The sequence below is a fragment of the Bombina bombina genome, chromosome 8 (assembly GCF_027579735.1).
Source record: "Bombina bombina isolate aBomBom1 chromosome 8, aBomBom1.pri, whole genome shotgun sequence".
NCBI classification, from domain to species: Eukaryota; Metazoa; Chordata; class Amphibia; order Anura; family Bombinatoridae; genus Bombina; species Bombina bombina.
Genome location: NC_069506.1, coordinates 292616017 through 292630620, shown reverse-complemented (window position 1 = coordinate 292630620; position 14604 = coordinate 292616017). Strand labels below are relative to the sequence as shown.

The 14604-nt window shown below is 42.1% G+C and overlaps 1 protein-coding gene across 1 annotated transcript in view; it reads left to right on the top strand.

The window, feature by feature from the left end:
- MTHFR (methylenetetrahydrofolate reductase) overlaps positions 1-14604 on the top strand; it is a 109480-nt gene that overhangs the window by 31658 nt on the left and 63218 nt on the right. Inside the window, exon 4 of the mRNA XM_053691465.1 lies at positions 537-647. Within this exon, the coding sequence (XP_053547440.1) occupies positions 537-647 (111 nt within the window). The remainder of the gene's footprint in view (positions 1-536; positions 648-14604) is intronic.

The following is a 14604-nucleotide window of genomic DNA, read 5'->3' as shown; positions in this document are numbered from 1 at the left end:
AAGACTAAACCCCCACCCCCTCCCAGATCACTTCGATTAACATATTTATTCCCCCTCTCTACCTCTAAATACAACCACACTGTTCCATAGTGTAACAGTTCCCACCCGCACGCATCCGTGCGCGCCCCCCAGCAATCCCGCCCACGATCCCGCCCACCGGTAAGCAATCGATCGCCGCCCACCTGCCTCCCACATCTGCTCCCACCCACCAACGATCGCGGCATCAATGTCCGGTGCAGAGAGGGCCACAGAGTGGCTCTCTCTACATCGGATGGGGAAAAATTTTATTGCAGTGATGCCTCGATATTGAGGCATCACTACAATAACCGGAAAGCGGCTGAGCCGCTTTCAACCCCAACATCGTACAGGGTACGTCGCTGGTCTTTAAAGACCAGTTTGTGCAAGACGTACCCTGTGCAACGCGTGTCGTTAAGGGGTTAAAAAGTATGTTTTAAAAAGGCTTTTCCTGATAACTTTATAAAAGTGTTTTGATGTCTTAGTAATTTTCCCTCTGTCACTTGATGTAATTCTTTTAGATCCAGTTGGTGAGGAGTGGGAAGAAGAAGCAGAAGGTTTTAATTTCGCTGTTGATCTTGTGAAACATATTCGCCGTGAATTTGAAGATTACTTTGATATATGTGTAGCTGGTAAGGAATACTTTTTATTTAGTGTATGTGTCAAGATAATTTTCTTCTTAAAACGGGGAGAGTCCACAGCTGCAATCATTACTTTTTGGAAATACAGAACCTGGCCACCAGGAGGGGGCAAAGACACCCCAGCCAAAGTCTTATATACCTCCCCCACTTCCCTCATCCCTTTCGTCACAGGAGGTTGGCAAAGAAGTGTCAGATGATTACAGAGTAGTCTCTTATGGATGGTAGTACTCCTCGAAATGGGACTGGAGTTTTAAGTAGTCCTGTCAGCCTCTCAGTGAGAGCATGGAGATGCAGGGAGAGTCTTTCTGCGAAACCACCCCAACTCATATTAACAGCTCCATAAGCAATCAGCGTTTACGAGTTTCGCTGCCTGCTTTCTTCACTCAAGTCCATGTCAAAAGCAACGCTACTATCTGTCAAACTTGAAGGACCGTGTTACTGTTCCACGGCATAGATTCCGGTAAGATTGTTTAATTTTCCTTTTCATTGTGGGAATATAGTGTAATAATAGAAGACAGGGTCTCAGTGGTACTCCTTTATCTTTATGGAATCAAGGGTTAATATCTCCTGAAGGGGGTTATTGAACAGTGGGGACTTTAATCATGTTTATGTGATTCTGTCTGCTTATGTGTAGTGATGTTGGGGCTCATTTACAGAATGTACAAAGAGTTGCGCAGTTCTTGTGGACTGGCGCACTTTTCCTTTGACCTGCATGTTGCACCTCGTGACCAGGCGTGGTCACGGTTTCATTCTCCATTTCCGTAATCCTGACCAAGTGTCGGTGTAGAAGGCCGGTTTCTCTACTTGTCTGGGTCATAGGAGGTGGTAAGTGCCCCAGCCATTGGAGGTGTAAGGTGCCAGTTATTTTCACCCATAATTTAATCAGTCAAGTTATGGAGGGTTCTTATTTTTCGGAGAAGGAATTCCGAATCATATTCTGTTACTTGCATAGATTGTGAGGAGACCAGGGTATTCCAGCCCAATCAATTATGTTCCGTATGCCGTAATAGGGGAGAGGTTAAAGACCGCTGAGGATTCTATGTCCCGTGAGGTGCGTTCCCTAGTATCTTCTGTTCCTACACAGGCAGTTGTCCCATATACCATTACCCCTTCTCCGGAAGGAGGTTTATTTCTACCAGAGGTATATATTTGGCGTTGGCGCAATTAGATCTTCCTGATTGCAAGCGAAGAGCTCATCCGTGTCCTCTTACCCTGGGTGCATCGGGTGAGAGCTCGAATACATTGGATATTTCCTCTGGGGAAGCAGTTCCCTCTGAGGCTTCAGGGGTACAGCCTTCAGGGTCGGGGTCTTCAGATGCCCCGCCGGAGGTGAGTTTCGCCTTTAGATTCAGAATGGCGCGCCTGCGTGTACTGCTGAGGCATGTGTTGGAGGATCCCAGTTCGGATTTGTCAATGGATCCTCAGTCTTCTGAATCAGATGGTGAACAGCGCTAGACGAGTGTAGGTTTTCTACTCCTGGTCGTCTCTTGTTGTGTATCTAATCCCAGTTTTGAGCTTTTGAGGAATTGGGTCTCTAACAGGCTGGCCCTATTAGTATTTCCATTCCTTTGGGCATTCAGCTACGGGTGTTGCCTACTTTCTTTTGATCCAGTTAGAATTTGATTTCTTTTATTTCCAGAGCTCGAGACTGTGATTGATTTTTCCTTTTAGGAAAACCTTTTTCTTTTCTGAATTTTGGTACTAGCGATTTTATGGTCGCGATAGATGTTACTTCCTGCAGAAGTTAAAAAAAAATATATATATATATATATATATTTAAGAGACAAAGTTTTAAGCCTCAGAGCTTGTTTGTCTGGTTTAGTCTAGCCCTGCTAGGGTTTAGAACTTTCAGTTGGCCTTTGAACAGTTCTGTTGTACCATGGACATCAGGCTGGTCCTGGTTGGGTACTGGTTTATTCTGTTCCTTTGAGGTTTATATCAGACACGTTGTATCCTTGATAACAGGCTGGTCCCGTTTGGGTACTAAGTTTGCTTACTTCTTGTTAAAAAGTTGTTTTCTTGTTTCTACAAGCAATAGGAGGCCCTTCTATCCTAGATGTCAGGCTGGTCCTAGTTTATTCATCTTGGTGGGGCGTCCGATGTTTGGTTCATACTCAATCCTAAGTGTCTTATCCCTGCATAGCTAGCTTACACCTAGATTACGAGTTTTGAGCGCTATAGGGAAAGTAAAGAACGCAACAAAATTTGCGTTATTTAACCCCCTATAGCGCTGCCATTACAAGTTTAAAAAAACCCGGCTTGTGCGGGCGATATGGAAATTTTGAGCTCCATACCGCACCAAAAACAAGCGCTGTTTTGACGTACTCGTGCACGCTTTCCCCATAGATATCAATGGGTAGACCTGGCAAAAAAAAGGTCTAACACCTGCGATCTCTGAAACAAAAGCTCCGTAACGCAGCCCCATTGATGTCTATGGGGGAAAAAGAAAATACAGTTTAAACCTAAACCCTGAGTCTAAACACACCTAATCTGCTGCCCCTGACATCGCCGACGCCTGCCTACAGTTATTAACCCCTAATCTGCCGCTCCCGATATCGCCGCCACTATACTAAAGTTAACCCCTATTCCACCGCACCCCAACATTGCTGCAACTAAAGTTATTAACCCCTAAACCTCTGGCTTTCCACATCACTACCACTAAATAAACCTATTAACCCCTAAACCGCCAGCCCCCCACATCGCAACAACCTAAATTAAACTATATTAACACCTAACCCTAACACCCCCTAACTTTAACATAATGAAATTAGATTTAAATTTACAATTATTAACTAAATAATTCTTATTTTAAGCTAAATAAATGCCTGTGTAATAAAACCTAAGCTAGCTACAATATAACTAATAGTTACATTGTAGCTAGCTAAGGTTTTATTTTTATTTCACAGGTAAGTTTGTATTTATTTTAACTAGGTAGACTAGTTAGTAAATAGTTATTAACTATTTACTAACTACCTAGCTAAAATAAATACAAACTTGTGAAATAAAATCTAACCTGCCTTACACTAAAACCTACCATTACAAAAAATAAAAAAAACTATTACAAAAAAAAAATAAAGATTATTCCTATTCTAATACCCTTTAAAAAAAAAAAAAAACCCAAAATAAAAAAGCCTAATCTAGAATAAACTACCAAGGGCCTTTTGTAGGGCATTGCCTTGAGATAAACAGCTCTTTTGCTCCCCCCAAAAAAATACAAACACCCCCTAACACTATACAAACCCCCACCCTTAAAAGGGCCTTTTGTAGGGTATTGACCTAAGTTAAACAGCTCTTTTGCTAAAAAAAAAAAAAAAAAAACACCCCCTAAAAATATACATTACACAAAATAGCAAATTTTCAAAAATAAAAAAAATATTCCTATTCTAATACCCATAAAAACATAAACCACCCAAAATAAAAAACCTAATCTAGAATAAACTACCAATGACCCTTTAAAAGGGCCTTTTGTAGGGCATTGCCCTAAAGCTAGCTCTTTTAGTGAAAAAAAAAATTACAAAGACCCACTAACATTACAAACCCCCAACCCACAAAATAAAAAAAAACTATCTAAAAAAAACCTAAGCTACCCATTGCCCTGAAAAAGGCATTTAGCTCTTTTACTGCCCAGACCCTAAAGTAAAAAAAAACCTTTAAAAAGCCAAATACTATAACCCCCTGACGATCCACTTAGTTTTTGAAGTCCCGCTTGAACGATCTTCATCCCGGAGTTGAAGTCCTGATCCAGACAGCGAAAAGACTTCATCCAGACGGCCTCTTCAATCTTCAGCCAGGCTGCATCTTCTATCTTGATCCCGGAGGCGTGGAGCGGGTCCATCCTGAAGACATCCAACGCGGAGCATCCTATTTATACTGTCGCGGCCGTACACTGAATCTTCAATTCAAGAGACGCGATTCAAGATGGCGTCCCTTGCATTCCTATTGGCTAAAAATGTTTAATTGGCCAATAGGAATTAGGGCTGCTAAAACCCTGTTGGCTGATTTGAATAGCCAATAGGATTTTAGCAGCCCTAATTCCTGTTGGCTGATTCAAATTTTTCAGCCAATAGGAATGCAAGGTACGCCATCTTGAATCGCGTCCCTTGCATTAAAGATTCAGTGTATGGCGGCGAACTTATGAAGAGGATGCTCAGCGTTGGATGTCTTCAGGATGGACCCGCTCCACGCCTCCGGGATCAAGATAGAAGATGCCGCCTGGATGAAGATTGAAGAGGCCGTCTGGAGGAAGACTTCTCGCCGCCTGGATCAGGACTTCAACTCCGGGATGAAGTGGATCGTCAGGGGGTTAGTGTTGGACTTTTTTAAGGTTTTTTGGGTTTTGTTTTGTTTTTTTTTTAGTTTAGGGTCTGGGCAGTAAAAGAGCTTAATTTCCCTTTTCAGGGCAATGGGTATCTTTAGGTTTTTTAGAATTGGGTTTTTTATTTTGGGGGGTTGGTTGGGTGGTGGGTTTTACTGTTGGGGGGTCTTTGTGGTGGGTTTTTTACAGGTAAAAGAGCTGATATCTTTGGGGAAATGCCCCACAAAATTCCCTTTTAGGGGCCATTGGTTGTTTATTTGTAGGCTATGGGGTTTTTTTTTTATTTTGGGTGGGCTTTTTTTATTTTGGTACGGCTATTAGATTAGGTGTAATTCTTTTTTTATTTTGGATAATTTCGTTTTATTTTCCGTAATTTAGTGTTTGTTATTTTTTGTAACTTAGTATTTTTTTTGTTTTTGTATTTAGATACTTTGTAATTTTTAGAGAAGCGTTAGACTTTTTTTAATGTGTAGTTTAATTTAATTGAAAATTAGTTTAATTTTATTTTAATTATTATGTTACTTTAATTGGTAGTTTAAACTTAGTTTTTTTTAATTTGACAGGTAAGTTTTAATTTAAGCTAGGGAAATTCTAATTTTAACCTTTTAATGCCGTTATGCCGTTCTATTCCGTCATAATTACACTGGGCTTTAAAGCCGTTATGACGGAATAGAACGTCATAGCTAACGGCTGTCCTGAAGCCTTCTGTGCTTCTAGGATTTAATTGCGGTCTGGAGGGCGTTCCTAGGATTGTAGGGTCGCCCCCCAGATGCGATCCAATAATTGAAATCTCGCGATCGTAGTTTCAATTTGTCTACATCGGAACAGTTGTTCCGATGTAGGCACTTTAACCCTGTCACGAAAGGGTTAATAAAAAGTTAGGGGGTTATGTTTAGGGGCAAATAGTTTAATTTAGTTTTGTTTATTTTGATGTGGGGGGCTTTCGGTTTAGGGGTTAATAGGTTTAGTATAGTAGCGGTGTTGTAGGGCTTAATAACTTTAGTATAGTGGGCGGGGTTGGGCGGACGGCAGATTGGGGTTAATATTTAAATAGTGTTTGCAATGCGGGAGGGCGGCGGTTTAAGGGTTAATAACTTTAGTGGTGAGGCTGTCGGGGAGCGGCGGAATAGGGGTTAATATTTTTTAGTGGCAGCAAGGTCGGGAGCGGCAGATTAGGGGTTAAAAACTTTAAAATAGTGTTTGCGATGCAGGAGGGCCTCGGTTTAGGGGTTAATAGGTAGTTTATGGGTGTTAGTGTACTTTTTAACTCTTTAGTTATGAGTTTTATGTTACAGATTGTTATGCAGTCTCTTTTGTCGTCGCATAATAACATAATTTATGTAAGAACTTACCTGATAAATTCATTTCTTTCATATTAACAAGAGTCCATGAGCTAGTGACGTATGGGATATACATTCCTACCAGGAGGGGCAAAGTTTCCCAAACCTTAAAATGCCTATAAATACACCCCTCACCACACCCACAAATCAGTTTAACGAATAGCCAAGAAGTGGGGTGATAAGAAAAAAAGTGCGAAGCATATAAAATAAGGAATTGGAATAATTGTGCTTTATACAAAAAAATCATAACCACCACAAAAAAGGGTGGGCCTCATGGACTCTTGTTAATATGAAAGAAATGAATTTATCAGGTAAGTTCTTACATAAATTATGTTTTCTTTCATGTAATTAACAAGAGTCCATGAGCTAGTGACGTATGGGATAATGAATACCCAAGATGTGGATCTTTCCACACAAGAGTCACTAGAGAGGGAGGGATAAAATAAAGACAGCCAATTCCTGCTGAAAATAATCCACACCCAAAATAAAGTTTAATGAAAAACATAAGCAGAAGATTCAAACCGAAACCACTGCCTGAAGTACCTTTCTACCAAAAACTGCTTCAGAAGAAGAGAATACATCAAAATGGTAGAATTTAGTAAAAGTATGCAAAGAGGACCAAGTCGCTGCTTTGCAAATCTGATCAACTGAAGCTTCATTCCTAAACGCCCAGGAAGTAGAAACTGACCTAGTAGAATGAGCTGTAATCCTCTGAGGCGGAGTCTTACCCGATTTAACATAGGCAAGATGAATTAAAGATTTCAACCAGGATGCCAAAGAAATGGCAGAAGCTTTCTGGCCTTTTCTAGAACCAGAAAAGATGACAAATAGACTAGAAGTCTTTCGGAAAGATTTAGTAGCTTCAACATAATATTTCAAAGCTCTAACAACATCCAAAGAATGTAACGATTTCTCCTTAGAATTCTTAGGATTAGGACATAATGAAGGAACCACGATTTCTCTACTAATGTTGTTGGAATTCACAACCTTAGGTAAAAATTCAAAAGAAGTTCGCAACACCGCCTTATCCTGATGAAAAATCAGAAAAGGAGACTCACAAGAAAGAGCAGATAATTCAGAAACTCTTCTGGCAGAAGAGATGGCCAAAAGGAACAAAACTTTCCAAGAAAGCAATTTAATGTCCAATGAATGCATAGGTTCAAACGGAGGAGCTTGAAGAGCTCCCAGAACCAAATTCAAACTCCATGGAGGAGAAATTGACTTAATGACAGGTTTTATACGAACCAAAGCTTGTACAAAACAATGAATATCAGGAAGAATAGCAATCTTTCTGTGAAAAAGAACAGAAAGAGCAGAGATTTGTCCTTTCAAGGAACTTGCGGACAAACCCTTATCTAAACCATCCTGAAGAAATTGTAATATTCTCGGAATTCTAAAAGAAAACCAAGAAAAATGATGAGTAAGACACCAAGAAATATAAGTCTTCCAGACTCTATAATATATCTCTCTAGATACAGATTTACGAGCCTGTAACATAGTATCAATCACAGAGTCAGAGAAACCTCTTTGACTAAGAATCAAGCGTTCAATCTCCATACCTATAAATTTAAGGATTTCAGATCCGGATTGAAAAAAGGACCTTGCGACAGAAGGTCTGGTCTTAACGGAAGAGTCCATGGTTGGCAAGATGCCATCCGGACAAGATCCGCATACCAAAACCTGTGAGGCCATGCCGGAGCTATTAGCAGAACAAACGAGCATTCCCTCAGAATCTTGGAGATTACTCTTGGAAGAAGAACTAGAGGCGGAAAGATATAGGCAGGACGATACTTCCAAGGAAGTGATAATGCATCCACTGCCTCCGCCTGAGGATCCCGGGATCTGGACAGATACCTGGGAAGTTTCTTGTTTAGATGAGAGGCCATCAGATCTATCTCTGGAAGCCCCCACATTTGAACAACCTGAAGAAATACCTCTGGGTGAAGAGACCATTCGCCCGGATGCAACGTTTGGCGACTGAGATAATCCGCTTCCCAATTGTCTACACCTGGGATATGAACCGCAGAGATTAGACAGGAGCTGGATTCCGCCCAAACCAAAATTCGAGATACTTCTTTCATAGCCAGAGGACTGTGAGTCCCTCCTTGATGATTGATGTATGCCACAGTTGTGACATTGTCTGTCTGAAAACAAATGAACGATTCTCTCTTCAGAAGAGGCCAAAACTGAAGAGCTCTGAAAATTGCACGGAGTTCCAAAATATTGATCGGTAATCTCACCACCTCCCTTGGAGGCAAAGTTTGTAAAACTGATTTGTGGGTGTGGTGAGGGGTGTATTTATAGGCATTTTAAGGTTTGGGAAACTTTGCCCCTCCTGGTAGGAATGTATATCCCATACGTCACTAGCTCATGGACTCTTGTTAATTACATGAAAGAAAGGATTTTTAGGATGTTCGTTCATTCGTCATTTCCTTGAGCTCTGGAGTGTTGATCCAGACTGGATCTTTAGAGACTGTCATATTTTTTTCCAAACAAGGATTAATCTCTAATCTCTAAGGTTTGAGTTCTGATCTCTTCTGGGTCCTACCTTTGTCTTGACTTTGTGGGTGTTATCCTAGAAGCCCTTTGAAGCTAAGTGGACAGGCTCTGAGATTCAACATGAGAGATCAGAATTCAAGACCCCATGGGGGCATGGCAGTGATTGCATCAACTCTTGTGCAATTTCATTTTCAGCTTGTGTAACTTTGGGGTTGTACCACAAGGTTTCTTGGTTTTGATCAGGCTTCTGGTTCCGGGTGTCCTGTTTTTAACCTAGTCCTTGACTTGGCATTTTGGTTGATCTGTGTTCCAGATTTTCATGGGCTTTGGATCTACCTGGCGTCCTGTAGCAGGTTTGGTTTCCCGGTCCTGTGGATATCTCCTTGTTCCTACGGGGGCATTTCCTTTCGCTCTTTGGAGAAATGGAGGACGTTTTTCCTGACAGTTTTCTCTACTGGAATCTTCCTGGGTTTCTTTGATTTCCTCCTATATGGGAGGATATGGTTTACTGCGCCTATCCAGTTGGCTCCTCCTGAGGTAGTTTCCTTATCTGACTCCAGGAGCTCAATGGGTTGAGGGTCCCTCTTTGATGAGTGTTCCTTCCCTTCGGGTTTCTGAAGGGAAATGAGGAATAGCCTGGAACCCGAGCTAGCCTCTCTGGGTATTGGTGCCTCTTTCCTACTTCTTTTTCTTATGCAATCATGGCTGGAGATTCGTTATCTGATCCCCAGGCCTTGTCGATGCTGGGATTTTTTAAATCTTCCTTGTCCTTTTGGACCTTGCCAGTCGCTTCTGTGAAGGGACAGTTCGATCAGAGTTGGGGTCAGGGAATCTGACTGCTCTGTTTTGGCATTGACCATGTATCATGAATCCCGAGTGCTCCTTCCTTAGGTTGGGAGGCCTTGCAGTTGGTTTGGATGATATGGAACCTTCCCTCAGCGGGTAGCTGGTTCTTGTTTATTGGTCAGGGTGTTTTCTCTTGTTCCTTTCCAGGAAGGTCCTGGTACAAGTTTGCTAGCTTCTCGGTTGGCTAGTTATTATGGCTTGATGTTTAGCCTGACTGCCTATTCGATGGAAGCCTGTGGCTTTTGTTTGTGGCATACTCGGATGTTTCTATTATGTTCTGCTCCCAGGGTTTCTGACCTATGGGTGTTCAGTTTCTATGTGCTAGACAGCTGTCTGTGGTAAGGTAGTTATGTTCTACCTTTTTGTCCTTATGGAACTTCGGTTCTGTTTAGGGCTTTACATTGGTTCCTTTAGATCCATGTAGGAGGTGGTCTCAATTTTTTCCTTTCTTTGCTCTCCTCCGTCGGTAGAGTATTCTCTACCGGGCTTTGTCCTCTTGCAGCTTTGTTGTCCGCTCGATTTCGAGTTTTGCTAGGGGCTGCTCCCTCTGTTTGTCCTTGAGTTTTCGGGGATTGTTCTGGAGGTCCTTTTAGATTTTCTTATCTGTTTCTTCCTTTCTTCTTAGATAGGGAGAATGTGGTGTGGGGAGTTTGTTTGTTGTTCCCCTTGCCATTGATCATGGAGAGGGTTTATTTTTTTGTGTGCTTCTAGACAATGGGACTTTTGTCTCCTCAGAGGCTTTTGTGCTCAGTTGAGTCCAGCATTATGAGTGGTCTCTAACAGGGATCCTTATGGTTCTAATTGATGGGCAGTAACTTTGTCCTCTTCCCATTTTTTTCTACTTCTGTTGAAGTAGTTTTTTGTCGGGAGTCTGGGTTATGGCGGGCTATGGTGCCCTCAGAATGGGCCGCATTTTTCTTCCCACCCGTTTGCATTCAGTGTCCTCTCTAGCTTGGGTATCGATTTCCCAAAAGTAATTAATGCAGCTGTGGGCTCTCCCTATTTTAAGAAGAAAAACTTAAATTATGCTTACCAGATAATTTTCTTTTCTTCTGTACGGGGAGAGTCCACAGCTCCCCGCCCGTAAATTTTCCTTGGGCGGCCTTAAATTCCTTTTCTTTTTAAAGACAGGATGAGTAAACGGATTTCATCCTTACTTGTGGGATTACGCCTCCTGGTCAGCAGGAGGAGGCAAAGAGCACCACAGCAGAGCTGTGTGTATATATGTATGTGTGTGTGTGTGTGTATGTATGTATATGTATATATATATGTATATGTATATATATATATGTATGTATATATATATGTATGTATATGTGTATATATATGTATGTATGTATATGTGTATATATATGTATGTATGTATATGTGTATATATATGTATATATATATATTTTTATATATATATATTTATTTTTATATATATATTTATATATATATATATATATATATATATATATATATATATATCTATATATCATATATATCCTCCCTTCCCTCCCACTCCAGTCATTCCTTTTGCCTGTGTTAGTGATAGGAAGAGGTAAAGTGAGGTGTTAGTTTAGATTCTTCAATCAAGAGTTTATTATTTTTAAAATGGTACCAGTGAGTGCTATTTTATTATAGGGTGTAGCCGTATTCCTTGTCAGCCTCTAGAGTAGAGCTACAGATGGCCTTAAAGCAATGGGAACTGGTGGGACTAACCTCTCACTGCGCCTCCCATACTGAGAGCTGCCCTTCTGATGATGGTCTTAGCAGATATTAACCAAGGCCCTTTCTGTGTCCACAGAACTGCAGGAGGGAGAAGACCTCTTGATCCTGTGAGACTTGTCATGCTGTCGCTCAGCATAGAGGTAAGTGCAGTCCTTTATTTTTCTGGGCCACATAGTATCTCAGAAATGACTGTGCACTTCTAATCTGTTCGGAAACATGGGCTTTTCCTATTGAACAGCGTGTGGGGTTTTCATGTGGCCATGACAACCGACACTATGATTTCAGTTATAACTGGGACTGTAATTTATTGGGGGACATAGGCTCTTACATTTAAGGCTCCCCTACCGGTCACTGTTTATGTGTACTGGGGGCAGACGCTGGGGGTATGTTTTACCAGAGCTTTGCAAAGAGACTCCGGTTCACGGCTGTGTGTTTATGGGTGAACTGACCGGCGATTACGGCTTGCCTTATGCAACCTTAGTCGGATAGCTTACGCGACGCCCACGAAGGGCGGGCTTACTTTGGCGTGCTTGGGACTGTGAAACCGTGCAGCGATTAGTGTTTCGGAGTCCCGACTGTCTGTAATTCTCATCGCAAGTGACGCCACGACCGCATGGTTGCAAACTAAGCAGGCGGTCTTGGGCGTTCTGGGACTCGATCTGGAATTTTGCCTAAGAGTGGTCGGTGGACCGTGGGGGCAGTTAGGCGCCTCAGCAGATCTGTTGAGGCGAGGAGGTGTGTTTTTCTTTGTTAAAAACGCTTTATATTGATATTCTCTAACTGATTAGCAGTGCAGTAAAATTGTTAGACGTTTATTTCTTAAAGGTACAGTATCTTGTCATGTTCAAATGTATTGACAAGTATTTAGTTAGTGCTTATATTCATTGTGTATATTTGGCCATAACTTGAGAGTTTATATGATTTAAAGGAGCCAAGACCAATATTTTCTTGATTTTTTGCTATCATGGATTCGGATGATATCCAGAATGTTACATGTTCCATGTGTTTGGATGCCACTGTGGAACCTCCTGTTCCTTTTTGTCCCTCGTGCATTGAGAGGGCTTTACACTATAGAGAACAATTTTTTTTTTTTTTTTTTTTATTTTTTTTTATAAAACTGCCCAAGGCGGATGCTTCTCAGGAGTCTACAGATGAGATGCAGAGTATGCCGCAGCTATCTCCCCAAGCGTCACAGCCCTTAACGCCCACTCAAGCGGTGCCATGTATTTAACGTGATTGCTGCAGAAATTGGTGAAAGGACATAGCAAGTGTAGAGGACATAACTGCAGCTGATGCTTTATCTGCCTTTCCCATATCGCACGGCAAGCGTACAAGAAGGGACAACTACGTAGACAATGCAGCCTCTGATACTATGATGGCGGACGTACCATCCCGGGGTTCTAAGTTGGAGGGTACGAAGGTCCTATCTGAAGGTGAACTTTCTGACTCAGGGAGTGCCTTACCCCTGACTGATTCTGAAGTGGTTTCTTTCAGGTTTAAGCTTGAGCACCTCCGCCTATAACTGAGGGAGGTGTTGGTGACTTTGGATGATTGTGACTCAGTAGTGGTTCCTCCAGAGAAATTGAGTAAGTTGGACAGATACTTGGAAGTTCCTTCTTACTCTGATGTTTTTCCAGTTCCAAAGAGGACTTCAGAGATTATTGCGAAGGAATGGGAGAGACCAGGCATTCCCTTCTCTCCTTCTCCCGTTTTTAAAAAGATTTACCCTCTAGCTGACGCTATTAGGGACTCTTGGCAGACGGTCCCTAAAGTAGAGGGAGCTATTTCTACCCTGGCCAAACAGACTACTATTCCTATCGAAGATAGTTGTGCTTTCAAGGACCCTATGGATAAGAAGTTAGAGGGTCTCCTTAAGAAGATTTACCTTCACCAGGGATTCCTATTGCAACCAGCGGCTTGCATTGTTCGTTGCCTGTGTGGCTGCTTATTGGTTTGATGCTCTGGAAGAGTCTCTTAAGACTGAGACTCCTTTGGAAGAGATACAGGGTCGGATTAAAGCTTCTCTGCAGATTACTAAATTGGCGGCTAAGAATTCTGGCTTTTCCATCTTAGCACGCAGAGCCTTATGGTTGAAGTCTTGGTCTGCGGATGTGTCATCCAAGTCTAAACTTTTGGCTATTCCTTACAAGGGGAAGACCCTGTTCGGACCTGACTTGAAGGAAATTATTTCTGACATCACGGAAGGCAAGGGTCATCTCCTCCCTCAGGATAAAAAATCCAAACAGAGAGGTCGACAGAGTAATTTTCGTTCCTTTCGAAATTTCAAGGGAATCCCCCCTTCCTCTTCCTCTAAACAGGAAGGGAACTATTCACAAACCAAGTCCACTTGGAGACCCAACCAGTCTTGGAACAAGGGTAAACAATCCAAGAAGCCTGCTGCTGCTTCCAAGTCGGCATGAAGGGTCGGCCCCCGATCCGGGACCGGATCTAGTAGGGGGCAGACGTTCCCTCTTCATCCAGGCTTGGATAAGAGATGTTCAGGATCCCTGGACACTAGAAATAGTGTCTCAGGGATACAAATTGGAGTTCAGAAATTCTTCCCCCAGAGTAATGTTTCTTCTTTCACGATTATCTGCAGACCAGATAAAAAGAGAGGCGTTCTTACGTTGTGTAGGAGACATTTCCTCCATGGGAGTAATCTGTCCCGTTCCAAAACAGGGACAGGGGTTTTATTCAAATCTGTTTGTAGTTCCCCAAAAAAAGAAAACGTTCAGACCTATTTTAGACCTCAAAAGTCTAAACAAGTTTCTCAGAGTTGCATCATTCAAGATGGAAACTATTCGTACCATTCTTCCATTGATCCAGGAGGGTCAATTTATGACGACAGTGGATCTAAAGGATGCATATCTTCATGTTCCTATACACGCAGATCATCGCAAGTTTCTGAGGTTTGCCTTTCTGGACAAAGATTTTCAGTTTGTGGCTCTCCCTTTTGGTCTGGCCACGGCGCCCAGAATTTTCACAAAGGTTCTGGGGTCTCTGCTGGCGGTTCTAAAATCGCGGGGCATTGCGGTGGCATCTTATCTGGACGATATTCTGATCCAGACGTCCTCTCATCAACTAGCAAAGTCCCATACCGACATTGTTATACCTTCCACCCGTGAGTTCTCAGGAAGGATAGATCTGGAAAAGAGTTTGTTAATCCTGCAGACAAAGGTACCCTTCTTGGGAACTCTAATCGACTCTCTATCCATGCAAATTTTTCTGACGGAGG